The 16,377-nt window shown below is 44.1% G+C and overlaps 2 protein-coding genes across 8 annotated transcripts in view; one reads left to right on the top strand and one right to left on the bottom strand.

Annotated features, from left to right (window-relative positions):
* Positions 1-16,377, top strand: part of appl2 (adaptor protein, phosphotyrosine interaction, PH domain and leucine zipper containing 2) — a 137,603-nt gene that overhangs the window by 108,688 nt on the left and 12,538 nt on the right. For all 5 annotated transcript variants that reach the window (XM_072241685.1, XM_072241682.1, XM_072241681.1 and 2 more), the window contains 5 exons: positions 2,044-2,187; positions 2,275-2,327; positions 3,605-3,779; positions 11,339-11,375; positions 11,553-11,693. In XM_072241685.1, the coding sequence (XP_072097786.1) occupies positions 2,044-2,187; positions 2,275-2,327; positions 3,605-3,779; positions 11,339-11,375; positions 11,553-11,693 (550 nt within the window). The remainder of the gene's footprint in view (positions 1-2,043; positions 2,188-2,274; positions 2,328-3,604; positions 3,780-11,338; positions 11,376-11,552; positions 11,694-16,377) is intronic.
* Positions 11,234-16,377, bottom strand: part of washc4 (WASH complex subunit 4) — a 115,528-nt gene continuing 110,384 nt past the window's right edge. For 2 of the 3 annotated variants that reach the window (XR_011882965.1, XR_011882964.1), the window contains one exon: positions 11,234-11,628. The gene's annotated coding sequence lies outside the window, so the exon portion shown is untranslated. The remainder of the gene's footprint in view (positions 11,629-16,377) is intronic. The other variant, XM_072241680.1, reaches the window with a different exon arrangement.

Genomic DNA, 16,377 nt, shown 5'->3' on the forward strand with positions numbered 1-16,377 from the left:
GCTTGCCTTCGACCAACTCAGGAAGACCCAAAATTCATATATTGTTCCTTCTTGATCTATTCTCCAAGGCAACAATATTTTGTCTTAAAGATTCAACGCTTTTCAATTGTTTATCTCCAAACTTTTCCAACTCATCCGTCTTAGTATCCAGCATCTTTATGTTCTTGAATCTGAGTAGTATGTTCTTGTAAAGTTTTTTGAATGGTCTGCAGCAAAATCTCCATTCGTTTAAACTCTGTGGTAACTTTTAAACATACATCTGAAAGTTGTTCAGACATTTTGCTCTGAGCTTTCCAAATTAGCTCCGCAATAGCTTCCATAATCACAGAAGGATCCTCTTTTTTTTTAGAAGTTTTAGCACGGGACATCATAATACTCCAGGAGTAAGTTTTCAAAGCAGATTGGATTCAGTAATTTAAAAAGAACGGAACCATTCGAGAAACACGTCTACTTCATGCAATACCAGTAGGAGGAGTCGTAGGTTTTCTATGTTTCTAAATTTTCCCCATGATCTTCCCCAATTTATCTCAGGACTCTGCTTTATGAGATAGTTTTGTACACTTCTGACCTCCTGTCCAACCCCAGATTTAATTCCTCTATCATTGCTGACCACCACTTCCGTATATCATGCTTCCTTTCTTCTCCTCTTCCTGTCTTTTAAGACATTCCTCTTTGAGCAAGCTGTTGTTGTCAGCTCCTCTGTGTGGCTTCCCTAGGTCAGGTCATGGTGTTAACACTGCTATAGAGATGAAAGTCTTCTGATATTCAAGGACTAGTGGATTAATTCTAGAAATGTATTCATGGGGAGCACAGTTTGAAGAGGTGAAATCATAGCCTTTTAAATCTTCAAACCTGCTCATTGCAAGAACCATGAAATGGCAGCACTCAGCAAACACCTGCAGTTCCTGCTCGACTAAATGTGCACAATTGCTCAGTGAAGCAAGTTTTCTCCAGTTCCCACACTGGCTATGATTGTTAGACCATCAAAGCAAATTCATTTTGTTGGTTATCTCTTTCTTGTCACTTATTGGGTGATCAGTTAGCAAGTGTAGTTAATCAGGCTGGTGGTGGGGAGAGGGTTGTGCTTGGGGTGGTGTGGGCACTGCTGGATGAGGAATGGTAGTGAGAGGAGAATGAGTGTTGTTTGAGGTGGCACAGTAACATATTGGTAAGTGTAATACTATTACAGCACCAGCAACCCAGCTTCACTTCCCCCACTGTTCACCTGGTAACCGTGTGGGTTTCCTCCAGATACTCCAGTTTCCTCTCTCATTCCAAAGATGCAGGGTTCATCGATTTCTCGAACTTCCGGTTATGTTCCCCACCTCACCTCACCTCACCATACCCCATCTCCTTTTCCCCCTCTCACCTTATCTCCTTGCCTGCCAATTGCTGCCTCCGGTGCTCCTCCCCCTTTTTGTTTCTTCCATGGCTTCTGTTCTCTCCTATCAGATTCCCCTTTCCAGCCTTCTTTCACCAGTCAACTTCTCAGCTCTTTACTTTACCCCTCCCCCTCCAATTTTCACCAGCCTGTTGTTTCTCTCTCCCCTCCCCCACCTTTTAAATCTACTCCTCAGCTTTTTTTCTGCAGTCCTGTCAAAGGGCTTGAAACACCGACTGTACTCTTTTCCTGCAGATGCTGCCTGACCTGCTGAGTTCCTCCAGCATGTGTGTGGTGCTTGGTTTTCCAACATCTGCAGATTTCTCTGGTTTGTGCGGGGTTAACTGGTCACTTGTGTGTGGTTGGGCAGCGTGGGTCACTGGGCCTGTTACTGTGCTGAATCTTTAAATAGAATAAGAAACTTTGAAAGGTGACTGTGCAGTGGCTGGTCATGTTCAGCTGACATGACATAGGATGTAGGATAGAGCTCTTAAATGTTAAGATCAGGTCCTCGCCATCCTGTCCTAGCGATGTAAGTGTTCCACCTGCAGCCTCCTGCAACCACTGCTTTATGTGATCGGGGACAAGAAGAATCTCGAGTTATTTCCCCTGCAGAAGTGATCTCTGTGGTGTACCAGTTCATTGTTTTTCATGGGTTACAGAGTTGAGAATGAAGGTGCTGAAGCTGCTCGTAATGAGAAAGTTTTGACAGAGCTGCCGGAATCAGCAGAGCCTCTCATCGTCCCTGGAACACCGATTCGATTTGACCTGTGTCCAGCAAGTGAAGAAAACCAGTCTGTCAGCAGGTGTGTGAAGCCAGAACAGACCAGTCAGAGAGCTTCTTCATCTAAGGAAATGTGTCCGTCTTCTTTAACTGGTTAAATGTCTTTCAGAGGCACAGTCCCATTGGGAAAATCAGACCCTGACACAGATACTGCTCCAGAAGGTAAGAATGAATGGCTTATTGGTGTTTGCAAGGGAAAATAACTGTTCTAAAGGCAGCAGCTGAGTGCTGATAATTAGAGGATTTTGTGTAGGCTGCATTTATGTAGTCGGCACTCCCACACATTCTGTTTTGAGTTATGAAAAGCGAACATCACAAAAACCAAGCTTTTTCACAATGTCCCCCATCTACTCTGAGGTTGTAGGCTCCCTTCTCTGAAAGACCCGGACTGTACTGCAGTGTTCTACATTCTACACCCTGGGCAGACCTAAGATCTTGGATCTGGCCCTTTCCCCAGATGCTCCCCGACCTGCTGATTACTTCCTATGTCTTTTGTTTCTAGTTGAAAGGACAAGGGCAAAGGGCATATCAGACTTAAACAGAACTCTTCCTGGTATGGTCCAATCAACTGAGCAACATTAATTAGCCCCAAGATCCATATCGAACCTTTATGCTACAACATCACTTTAACTAGTCCATGTCTTCAATCCATTTCACAAGCATAGGAGCAGGCAAAGGTGAGACTTTTGGTTCTAATTTTAAGTTGAAGTTTAAATCAAGACATATTTTCCACCTTTATTCATTCTTCTTAATCTATCAGTTTCTCTTTTCAGTCCACTTAATATGTGTTCCTTGACAACAGAATGTACAACAGACGGTTCTGAATCCCTCAGATGCCGTCTGACCTGCTGAGTGTTTCCAGGAGGCTCTGTTTCAATTTCAGGATTCTGGAAGCTGCAGTGCTTTGGTTTCCACACACAGGAGGAGTTGATGGAGTGGTATGTCAGGGGCTCTATTCTGAAGATGGCAGCATGTTCCCACTATTGCGTTACACAGTACCACTTCAATCACGGGTCTGTGCTCATCTGCACCTTCAGGACGTTGGTGCTGGATAGGCAGATTTTCTAGACTGTTGGGTATTATTCATGTAAATTCCACCGGATTTCAATTAGTTCTTTTTGGATAGTTTTATAATTAATCCCAGGTTGAGCTCAATTTCAGAACACAGGAACTGGGATCCCGGGGTACCTGGGGAGTCTTGGAAGACTGGTAAGCCTGACAGTAAACGGTCAGAATTTACTCCACTGTAAATACTTGAAATCTAAATAGTAAATAAAATATAATCCAGAGAGCAAAATATGGTGAATATTCTCCGGCACATTAGGTTAGAACTGGTGAAAAGTCACAGATATGAAACACTTCTCTCCACTGAGACTGTCCAGTATTTCCAACTTTGGGAGCTGGGTTATGGAACTTGACTCTTTCTACTCTTTCCTCAGATTTGCTCCTGCACCAAGTGTTTACTGTGAGGTTTTTGGGCTCCATAGAAATAACAACAGACCAGGACAGTGAAGTGATCTATGAAACGATGAGACAGGTTCTGGCTGCTCGGGCAATTCATAACATCTTCCGTATGACTGAATTTCAAATGGTGGTCAGCTCCAGGACGCTGAGGCAAGTATGCATTTGGCATGTCAGATGTTTGGCTTTTAATTACTGACTTTCTCCCTGGCCAGGAAAAGTAGAACATTTGCTAACTTTTATTTTAGTTTTATCATATACCTATGCACTGTGTACGAGGTATAATGTCTGGAGTTGGTTTTGCTTCTGTAGATGAAATAAAAGATGCCTTAATTTTTAATACTTAAGGTATCAGCGGCATATGAACTGTAAAGGAAGTACTCACTGGAGACAGACGTAATGAACTGATTAGTTCGGGTACCCATCTTGCTGCTGGTGTTTTGTTCCATACTTGATCAAAATGATACAATCCACAGCATGGAAACAGGTCCTTCAGCCCATGGCAGTCATCACAACCAATCCCATCAGAGTGTATCCTGGAGATATTGAGTAGATTTAATACCTTGCAATTGATACTGGTTTAGCAAGCAAACAAAGCCCCATTCACACGGTTGCTTGTATTTTCAGTTAGTTTGCGCATACAGTCATTCCATAGAAAATTCCACAAGAGTCCCCCCTCCCCCACAACACCTGCCTGTGAGCACTGCCGAATATATTGGGAGTAATCAGTGGGATGTTTGGGGATCGTGGCTTACCCAGATTTTAGACTTGCGTCAAGGAGACAGACTATGAGAATTTTTCAAGGGGGTGGGGAGAGAGAGACCTTCCCATGTAATTCAGCTTTATTTATCACATGTAGATCGAAATATACACTTAATCTGATCGAAATATACACTTAATCTGATCTCTAACCTTCCTAAACTCCCCTCTCTGTCCCCTAAACCATTCCTTAGAGCTTAAAAAATAGCTGAACTTAAAAACCACAATCTCGACACTGACTGCAGCTTGGCATCATCTTAAAAAAAATCCCTCACCTTTTGAAAATAGTAGGAGTGGAGTGAAGATTCACCAGTCTGGTCCTGGGATGGTGGGTTTACTGTGTGAGGAAAGGGCAGGTTAGGTTTGGCTGTGGTCTCTGCAGTCCAGAGGAATGAGAAAAGAGCTCACAGAAGCTCAGAAAATAAATTAAGGAACTCAGCAGGCTGGATGTGGGAGGAGTTTCCAGACTGAGGAGTGTAGGGCTTGGGAATGGGGTGAGAAAAATGGTGAGTTGGTTTATTATTGTCACATGGACTGAGGTGCAGTGAAAATCTGGGGTTTATGTGCCATTCATAAAGATGTATTGCAACAGTACATCATAGTGAGGGCAATGACAAAATGCAGAATGATGTGTTGCAGTTACTGAGACAGTTCAGTGTAGGCAGACTGTAAGGTGCAAGGTCTTAATTAGGTAGATGGTGAGTGAGGTATATAGCAGTGGTCCCCAACCACCGGGCCGCAAAGCATGTGCTACCGGGCCACGAGGAAACGATATATTTTGGCGATAGGAGTCAGCTGGACCTTTCCTCATTTCCAGTCAGGGTCACTTTTGAGCCATTATGCATGCGAGGTCATCATCCAGGTCAGCGCGGGAAGGAAATCAACTCGAGCTTGCAAATTACGGCGGGCTGAAAAGTATGTTTGACATAAATCCTCTGTCGGCATTCTGGATCAAAGTCAAGGCTGAATATCCTGAGATAGCCATGAAAGCACTGAAAACGTTCCTTCCATTTCCAACATTTTTCTGCGAAGCGGAGTTTTCTACAATGAATGCAACGAAAACTAAATTGCAGAATAGACTGGACATAAGGAACCCCCTTCGAGTATATCTGTCTCCCATCACCCCTCGATAGGACTGTCTTGTTGCAGGAAAACAAGCCCAGGGCTCCCACTGATTCAGCGATATTGGTGTGTTGCAATGATTTTATATGTTCATATGAGGAAAATATGTGCTGTGTGTTTAATATCCAAATGTTACTTAAAATGTTATGATGCTATTGACTTACTTATATAACCATATAACAATTACAGCATGGAAACAGGCTATCTCTGCCCTTCTAGTCCATGCCAAACGCTACTCTCACCTAGTCCCACCGACCTGCACTCAGCCCATAACCCTACATTGCTTTCCTGTCCATATACCTATCCAATTTTTCTTTAAATGATAATATCGAACCTGCCTCTACCACCTCTACTGGAAGTTCGTTCAACACTTACTTCAAGCTCCCCTGATGATTGTCTTAGCACTATATCCATGCAAAGAAAATATGCGCTGTGTGTTTAATATTAAATTCGTTAGATAAAACCCTTTTAGAAACAAAATTGAGTGTATTAACCACTTATCAACTATATTCCGGTCGTGATTAACACACCCCCCCCCCCCGAACAGAATCGCCAAAAAGGATTTGCAGGTCACGACTCACATGCGCACTGGTGCCTGCGCAAGGCTTCATGGTCATTGTAGTCTTTTTTGGGGGTAAACGCAACATATTTGACTGCTACTCTTGTCCGTTGGCAACCCTACCTGCCCCCACCCCCACCGCGGGTCTGCCGGTCTGCAAGAATATTGTCGATATTAAACTGGTCCGCAGTGCAAAAAAGGTTGGGGATCCCTGATATAGTGAGGTTCTGAGTCCCATCATATTGTAATAGGGACCCTTGTAACAGTGTGACGGAAGCAGTCATTGAGCCTGGTTGCATGTGCCTTCAGGCTGTTTTTAATCTTCTGCCCGATGGGATGGGGAAGAAAAGAGAATGTTTGGGGGAGGGGTTGGAGGAGTCTTTGATTATGTTGCTATTTTACTAAGTTGATGAGAAATGTAGACAGACTTTATGAAGGGGAGGCTGGTTTTGATCTAACCTTGAGGTCATGGGCAGAGAAGTGGTGATGCATCCAGATAGATAGGATGTGGTTTATGGTGCATCTAGGTAGGATGTGGTTTATGGTGATCTGGATAGGATGTGGTTTATGGTGATGCGGATGTGGCTTATGGTGATTCTGATAGGATGTGGATGTTGTTTACGGTAATCCGGATAGGATATGGTTTATGGTGATCCAGATAGGATATGGTTTATGGTGATCTGGATAGGATGTGGATGTGGTTTATGGTAATCCAGATAGGATCTGGTTTATGGTGATGTGGATTGGATGTGGATGTGGTTTATGGTAATCCAGATAGGATGTGGTTTATGGTAATCTGGATAGGATCTGGTTTATGGTGATGTGGATGTGGCTTATGGTGATTCCGATTGGATGTGGATGTTGTCTATGGTAATCCGGATAGGATATGGTTTATGGTGATCTGGATAGGATCTGGTTTACGGTGCATTTATAGGGTAGGCACGTGGCCAAGTGGTTAAGGCATTGGACTAGCGACCTGAAGGTCGTGAGTTCGAGCCCCAGCCAAGGGAACGTGTTGTGTCCTTGAGCAAGGCACTTAATCACACATTGCTCTGCGACGACACTGGTGCCAAGCTGTATGGGTCCTAATGCCCTTCCCTTGGATAACATTGGTGTTGTGGAGAGGGGAGACTTGCAGCATGAGCAACTGCTGGTCTTCCATACAACCTTGCCCAGGCGTGCGCCCTGGAGAGTGAAGACTTTCCAGGCGCAGATCCATGGTCTCGCAAGACTAACGGATGCCTTTAATGAAAAATTAGTGAGAGTCAGTGGGAAAGTGACTAATTTCTTTAGCCTTTGAAAAAGGAGAGATGCTGTTTTGCATTCTTGATCACAATGTCAGTGGTTGGACCAGAACGACAAATTTCTCTGCTGAGAGAATGTTCAACATTGTCTATTCAGTGTGTTCATTTGAAACACAAAATAGATCTGTGCATCAGCTGTAGCCTTGTGGGAAAATGGCACCAGGTAGATGGAGGTCTGGTTAAATGAACAGTGGATTCCCCATTCCCCCTCCTGTGGTTCTGTTCTAAAATTAATATATTCAAAAGACAGACACAACACATTTGTTTAATTCCTCTACCATTTCCTTATTGCTCGGTATAGTTTCACCCGAAGAAGTGTCTCGGCCCAAGATGCCAAATGTTTATTCATTCCATAGATGTCTGAGCTGCTGAGTTCCTCCAGCATTCCGTGTGTGGATTTCCAGCGTCTGCAGAATTGCTTGTGTTATAGTTTCACCTGTGTCACGCTCTAAGGGGCCCACATTATCTTTACAGCAGCCACCCCATACTGTACTTTCCGTCCCCTCGTGGATGCTGAGATTTTCATTTAGTGGTTTCAGAAATGTACCTGCTGTGCAGGTTTACTGTTTTTACAACACATTAAACCTGTCGGAATATAATCTAGTGCAGGATGAATTGATTCTTCATGTAAACCATTGCTTGCTGCTTTCCTTTTAACCCTTTCATTGATGTTCCCACTCACTGACACCTCTGGGTGTTTGAGCAGTTTTCATTTATCCTCATTTTGAAAAAACAACTTTTGGGATTAATTTAGAATTCTGTCATAGTACAATAGTTTCTCGAGAAGCTCCTGAACAACCAGAACATCTACTAGATTATGAAGACACGCAGTCCTCTTTTATTGTCATTTAGTAATGCATGCATTAAGAAATGATACATTATTTCCTCCGGTGTGATATCACAAAACACAAGACAGACCAAGACAGAAAAAAACTAACAAAACCACATAATTATAACATATAGTTACAACAGTGCAACAATACCATAACTTGATGAAGAAATCCATGAGCACAGTAAAAGTTCAAAGTCTCTCAAATGTCCCACATCTCACGCAGACGGGAGAAGGAAGAAAAACTCTCCCTGCCATATCTGACCACGGTCCGACTCTGAGTCACCCGAAAACTTTGAGCTCCGATCAGCTCTCCGACACCGAGTACTGAGCACCATCTCTATCCGAACGATTCGACCTCCATCTCGGTCGCCAACAGCAGGCAAAGCCAGGGATTTTGAGGCCTTCCCTCCAAAACATTCCCGACCGCACAGTAACGACAGCAGCGAACGAGCGTTTCAGAAATTTTTCTAGATGTTCCTCTGTGCTTTCACGTCCATCTCCATCAAATCAGAATTGTCCACGGCCCCTATTTAACGGATACGATATCATTTTTCACCGGACGGCTGCACATCTTCTTGGTATGATGCCAGATGCAGAATATCTTCATCGTACTGACATATAGAACTGTGCTGTATTCCACAAAGCATTTCTACTCTTTGGTACCTCACCACCACCAGTACTGTACCCCAGTTATACAGCAACAGACCTGTCCTCACTGGTACTGTACACCAGTGTTATACAGTAACAGACCCGTCCCCACTAGTACTGTACCCGTGTTATGCAGTGACACACCCATCCCCACCGGTACTGTACCCCAGTGTTATACAGTGACAGACCTGTTCCCACTGATACTGTACCCCAGTTATACAGCGACAGACCTGTCCTCACTGGTACTGTACCCCAGTGTTATACAGTAACAGATCCATCCCCACTGATACTGTACCCCAGTGTTATACAGTAACAGACCCGTCCCCACTGGTACTGTACCCCAGTGTTATACAGTGACAGATCTGTCCCCACTGATACTGTCTGTACCCCAGTTATACAGCAACAGACCTGTCCTCACTGGTACTGTACCCCAGTGTTATACAGTAACAGACCCGTCCCCACTAGTACTGTACCCGTGTTATGCAGTGACACACCCATCCCCACCGGTACTGTACCCCAGTGTTATTCAGTGACAGACCTGTTCCCACTGATACTGTACCCCAGTTATACAGTGACAGACCTGTCCTCACTGGTACTGTACCCCAGTGTTATACAGTAACAGATCCATCCCCACTGATACTGTACCCCAGTGTTATACAGTAATGCACCCGTCCCCACTGGTACTGTACCCTGGTGTTATGCAGTGACACACCCATCCCCACTGGTACTGTACCCCAGTGTTATACAGTGACAGATCTGTCCCCACTGGTACTGTACCCCAATGTTATACAGTGACAAACCCACCCCACTGGTACAGTGACAGATCTGTCCCCACCGGTGCTGTACCCCAGAGTTATAAAGTGACACACCCATCTGCACTAATACTGTATCCCAGTGTTATACAGTGACAGGTCTGTCCCCAGCAGTACTGTAGCCCAGTGTTACACAGTGACAGACGCGTCCCCAGTAGTGCTATACCCCAGTGTTATAGCGTGGAGGGTTGATTTTAGTTGCAAAGGGACTTGACAGCATGCGGGGCTATGCTGAGAAATGGCAGATTGAGTTCAACCCACAAAATTGTAAAGTGATTCACTGTGAATAGGTTGAATTTGAAGGCTGAATACAGAGTTAACGGCAGGATTCTTTGCATGTCATAAATTCCTCAAGAGTTGCCATGCAAATTGATAGGGTTGTTTAGGAGGAGTGTAGCGAGTTGGCCTTCAATATCAGGGGATTCAGTTCCAGAGCTGCAAGATAATGGTACAGCTCTGTAAAACTCTGGTTGCCTCATTATAGGGAGGATGTGGAAGCTACTGAGAGTATGAAGTGGCGATTTACCAGGGTGTTGCCTCATTATAGGGAGGATGTATGAAGTGAAGATTTACCAGGGTGTTGCCTCCTTATGGGGAGAATGTATGAAGTGAAGATTTACCAGGGTGTTGCCTCATTATAGGGAGGATGTATGAAGTGAAGATTTACCAGGGTGCTGCCTGGACTCGACGGCATGTCTTGCAAGGGTTGGTTGAGCAAGCTAGAGCTTTCTCTTTGGAGCGAAGGAGGCTGAGAGGTGACTTGTCAGAGATGCACAAGATGATAAGGAGCAAGAAGCCAGAGACTTTTTCTCAGGGTGGAAACAGCAAATATGAAGCTGTATAATTTTAAGGTGATTGGAGGCAGGTGTAGGATGTCAGAGGGAAGTTTCTTTTACACAGAGAGTGGTGGGTACATGGCATGCACTGCCAGGTGTAGTGGTAGAGGCAGATACAATGGGGCATTTAATGAACTCTTAGGTGGGCTCATGAATGATAGAAAAATGAAGTTATGTAGGAGGGAAGGGTCAGATGGATCTTAGAATAGGTTATAAGGTCGGCACAACATCATGAGCCGTAGGACCTGTACTGTGCTGGAGCAGCTTAAACCAGGGCTTCGATAGACATACTGTATGGCAAGGCTCACTGTGTCCGTCCGAATTTCAAAAATCCTGCCTCATTATCCAGCGGCTGGTCAGCAGCCTTCTGAAGAGATGGTGGTTGGTGTGCTTTTATCTTCAGACAGGGGCACCACTTGTAACTATTTCACTGAAGGCTTCCCTGCCCACGGAGCGTTGAGCCCTGCCAGTAACACTGGAGTGAATGCAGCAGATGAACTGAATTTCTGACAAACATCCACAAAAAGTCCATGTCTGTGTCAGATTTGTTCATTCATGAACTACCGGGTGAAGTGTTTACAAACAACTTTTTTAAATGAATATTGCCATGGTTATTGGAAAGGACTTGTGCACAATGCATGCTGGATTCAACACTTTCATGTGATCTTGTTTTTTTTATCTAAGTGAATGATGTGTGTGGTAGAAAACAAGTAAAAGCTTGGTGCTTTGTGCAAATTTTAATGTTAATTTTAGTGAAAAAGTTTGAATTGTAGAGAAAAACAATAAGGAATATCAAGTACAATTTACTGTCAGTAGATGAATTATTCTATTTCTTTACAGGTTCATTGATCCGTACACTCAGAATACAAAGATAAGTGTAAGTAACAATTCTGTTGTAATAATGAGCTTTAACCATTCAGTCTCCAGTTCAAAATGGTTGATGAAGCCTGGGGTCTACGCCTTTGCAATGTAAGAAAACGACGGCTGTGACCTGGTGAGATGATCCAAGGCTGATGTGTAATATTGATATTTCATGATTACATCTGTATTCCAGTTCCCTCTCAGCGAGGTGTCCCTGTCTGCAACCCATCAGGATAACAAGAGGTTAATTGGCTTTGTGGCACGATCTCCTGAAACAGAGAGCAAGGCAATGCTGAACTGCTGCATCTTTGAAACAAATAACGATGGAAATGAGGTAACGACTCCGAGAAGCATGCCACACTGTGCTGGCTCCGTGCCTTTCTCACCCCTTCTTCACGTCCTTCTCATTCTCTTCCTGCCCAAAGGCTTATGACTTCAGATTTGACAGTATTCAGTGACAAGGTATCCATCTCCAAAAGTTCAAAGTACTTAAGAGACCATAAAACATAGCAGCAGAATTAGGCCATTTGGCCCATCACATCTGCTCTACCATTTCATCATGGCTGATGCATTTATCAAGCCCAAGCTCCTGCCTTCCCCCCATAACCTTTCACAACCTGACTTATCATCAACCTCCACCTTGACCTGGCCTCCACAGATTCAGCAACCTCTGGCTAAATAAATTCCTCCCCCTCTCCATTCTCAATGGACATCCATCTGTTCTGAGGCTGTGCCCTCTGGTCCTAGACTCACCCGATACAGGAAGCATCCTCTCCACATCCACTCTATGTAGACCTTTCAATATTTGATAGGTTTCAATGGGATTCCCCCCTCATTCTTCTAAACTCCAGAAGTTCAGGTTCAGAGTCATCAAATGCTCCTCATGACAAACCTTTCATTCCCGGAATTATTTTCACGAACTTCCTTTGAACCCTCTCCAACGTCAGCACATCCTTTCTTAGATAAAGGGCACAAAGCTGCTCACAGTACTCCAAGTGAGGCCTCACCAGTTCCTTATAAAGCCTCAGCATTACATCCTTGCTTTTATATCCTAGTCCTCTTGAAATGAATCCTAATAATTGCATTTTCCTTCCTCACCACCAACTTGACCTGCAAGTTCATCTTTTAGAAAGTAGTCTATGCCTTTATTTTTTTCCCCACCAAAGTGCACGACCATACACTTTCCATTTGCCACTTAGTCCGTTCCCCTGAAATTCTCACACTTCCAGCATACTGCTGTTGTCTTCTACAGTTAAGACTGATGCGAAATACTTAATCAGTTTGTCCCCCATTTCATTGTCCCCTATTACTACCTCTCATCCATCATTTTCCAGCAGTCCAATATCTCCGCTGATCTCTCCTATTCTTTATATTATCTGAAAATACATTTGGTATCCTCTTCAATATTATTGGCTAGCTTAACTTCATGTTAGGCTGTCTTTAAAGAGAGTGAACCCTTGCAAGGTGGGAGTACCTGGTAAGGCTCTGAAAACCTGTGCCAACCAACTAGCGGGAGTTTTCAGACAATTCAGCCGCTCACTGCTATGGGCAGAAGTTCCCACTTGCTTCAAAAAGGCAACAATTATACCAGTGCCTCAGAAGAATAATGTGAGCTGCCTTAATGACTATCGCCCGGTAGCACTCGCATCTACAGTGATGAAATGCTTTGGGAAGTTTGTCATGACTAGGCTGAACTCCTGCATCAGCAAAGACCTGGACCCATTGCAATTTGCCTATTGCCACAATAGGTCAACGGCAGGTGCAATTTTAACGGCTCTTCGCATGGCTTTAGACCACCTGGACAACACAACCACCCATGTCAGGATGCTGTTCATCGACTATAGCTCAGCATTTAATACCATCATTCCCACAATCCTGATTGAGAAGTTACAGAAACTGGGCCTCTGTACCTCCTTCTGCAATTGGATTCTCGACTTCCTAAAGAGGAAGACCACGATCTGTGTGGATTGCTGATAACGTATCTCCTCGCTGATGATCAACACTGGTGCACTTCAGGGGCATGTGCTGATCCCACTGCTGTACTCTCTATATACACATGACTGTGTGGCTAGGCGTAGGTCAAATACCATCTATAGATTTGCTGATGATAGAACCGTTGTTGACAGAATCTCAGATGGTGACGAGAAGGCGTACAGGAACGAGATATGCCAACTAGTGGATTGGTGTCACAGCATCAACCTTGCACTTAGCGTCAGTAAGATGAAAGAGCCGATTGTAGACTTCAGGAAGGGTAAGACGCAGGAACACATACCAATCCTCATAGTGGAGAGAGTGAGCAGTTTCAAGTTCCTGGGTATCAAGATTTCTGAGGACCTAACCTGGTCCCAACATATCAATGCAGTTATAAAGAAGGCAAGACAGACTTCATTAGGAGTTTGTAGAGATTTGGTTTGGCAACAAATACACTCAAAAACTTATATAGTTGTACAGTAGAGAGCATTCTGACAGGCTGCATCACTGTCTGGTATAGAGGGGCTACTGCACAGGACCGAAAGAAGCTATAAATCTAGTCAGCTCCATCTTGGGTACTAACCTACAAAGTTCCCAGGACACCTTCAAGGAGCGGTATGTCAGGAAAGCAGCAGCCATTATTAAGGAGCTCCAGGACCCAGGGCATGCCCTTTTCTCACTGTTACCATTGGCTAGGAGATACAGAAGCCTGAAGACACACACTCAGCAACTCAGGAACAGCTTCTTCCCCTCTGCCATCCAATTTCTAAATGACATTGAACCCATGAACACTACCTCGCTTTTTTAATATATATTATTTCTGTTTTTGCATGATTTTTAATCTATTCAAAAAAATATATATTATTACCATTTTATTATTTTATATATTATGTATTGCATTGAACTGCTGCTGCTAAGGTAACAAATTTCATGACACATGATGGTCATAATAAACCTGATTCTGATATTTCACCTTTTCCCTCCTAATGGCTTTTTGGTTGTCTTCTTTTGGCTTTTAAAAGCTTTCCAATCCTCTAACTTCCTACTAATATTTGTGCTATTGCGTGCCCTCTTGGTTTTGCCTCCTGCCTTTAGAATACCTCTACCTCTTTGGGATGTCTCTGTCGAGCACCATGAGACCTAGTAGTCTCCCCTTCCAGTCAACTTTGGTCAGCTGCTCTCTAATGCTGCTGTAATTCTCTTTACTCCACTGTAATACCAAATCATCTGACTTTAGCTTCTCACTCTCAAATTGAAGGATGAATTCTATCATATTATGATCACTGCCTCCTCAGGATTGCTTTGCTTTAAGCTGCCGTATCGAATCCATTTAATTGCACAACACCCAGTCCAGAATGGCTGATCCCCTGGTGGCCCAACCACAAGCTGCTCTAAAATGCCATCTCATAGGCAATCTACAAATTCTCTCTTGGCATCCAAAATCAGCACCAACCTGATTTTCCCAATCTACCTGCACATTGGATCCCCCATGACTGCTGTTACATTGCCCTTTGGATATTCATTTTCTGTCTCCCATTCTAATGTGTATCCCACATCCTGGTTACTGTTGAGAGGCCTGTATATAACTCCCATCAGGGTCGTTTTACCCCTGCAGTTCCTTAACTCTACCCACAATGATCCTATATTTTCTGATTCTATGTCATCTTTTTCTAAGGATTTGATTTCCTATATATCGCCACATACAACCCTGAGGTTCATTTTCTTGCGGGCATTTATAAGAAACACAACAGAATCAATGAAAAGCTGCACCCAAGAGCAACAAACAATTCTCCCTCTGACAATTCCCAGTTCTATAGTCCTGCATATAATATGCCAGCTCTGTGTGCCAAACCCATCCTCTGAATGACAGAATAACCTCTTATTCTACTGAGCTCTGCTGACTATAGATGAATCCACCTCATGTCTCCTCAGAGGCCCAGCACTTCAACTCAGGAATCCATCTGACTTCAAGACCGGTCTACGGTGCAGTGAAATCTCGTCACGGCTGGTAGAGTCTCAGCAAGCTCTCACTGTGTTGCACTTCACTGATGGTGACAACCATCATTTCTCAGTCCTAATACCAGCACACTTACTGTGTAGTCACAGGAGCAAGTTGATTGGAACTTGTGTTAATGTTAAACCATGTTCCTCTGCACACGTTCACTGCCTCTGTCTCTATTGCAGTGGCGAGGTAGTGAGAATAGATGTGGATCAGGAGACCCAGCTGTGATGAGTCTTGAGAGTGATCGTCAATCACAATGATCACATTGATCTCCAGAATCAGTTGAACCCCCTTTTCAAATGGGCTGTCCAGCTTGACACTGTGTACAGATATCTGATGTGATCTGATCTGATCACCAGAGTCCGGGCAATGGGCTGTCCAGCTTGACAATGTGTACAGATATCTGATCTGATGTGATCTGATCACCAGAGTCCGGGCAAGGAGCCAGGCTCTTTAGCTCCATCAACACACAAAAAATGCTGGTGGAACGCAGCAGGCCAGACAGCGTCCATAGGAAGAAGCACAGTCGACGTTTCGGGCTGAAACCCTTCGTCTCGGCCCAAAACGTCGACTGTGCTTCTTCCTATGGATGCTGTCTGGCCTGCTGCGTTCCACCAGCATTTTGTGTGTGTTGCTTGAATTTCCAGCATCTGCAGATCTCCTCGTGTTTGTGTCTTTAGCTCCATGCCGAACAAGGTGCCCCGTCTCAGCTAGTCCCATTGCCCTCTAAACCTTTCCTATCCATTAACCTGTCCGCATACAGTATCTTAAAGGTTTTTATTTTTCCTGCCTCAACCTCTTCCTCTGGCAACTCATTCCATATATTCACCCTCAAGTTCCTATTAAATATTTTCCCTCTCATCTTAAACCTATCCCTCAAGTTCTTGATTTTTCCATTCCCTGGAAAAAGAATGAGTGCGTTCACCACATTGATGCTCCTAGTGATTGTATACATCTCCATAAAATCACCCTTCAGTCTAAGCTCCAACAAAGTGCTAGCCAGTCCAACCTCTTCCTGTAAGTCAGGGCCTCTAATCCCAGCAAC

The sequence above is a fragment of the Mobula birostris genome, chromosome 23 (genome assembly GCF_030028105.1).
Source record: "Mobula birostris isolate sMobBir1 chromosome 23, sMobBir1.hap1, whole genome shotgun sequence".
Lineage (NCBI taxonomy): Eukaryota > Metazoa > Chordata > Chondrichthyes > Myliobatiformes > Myliobatidae > Mobula > Mobula birostris.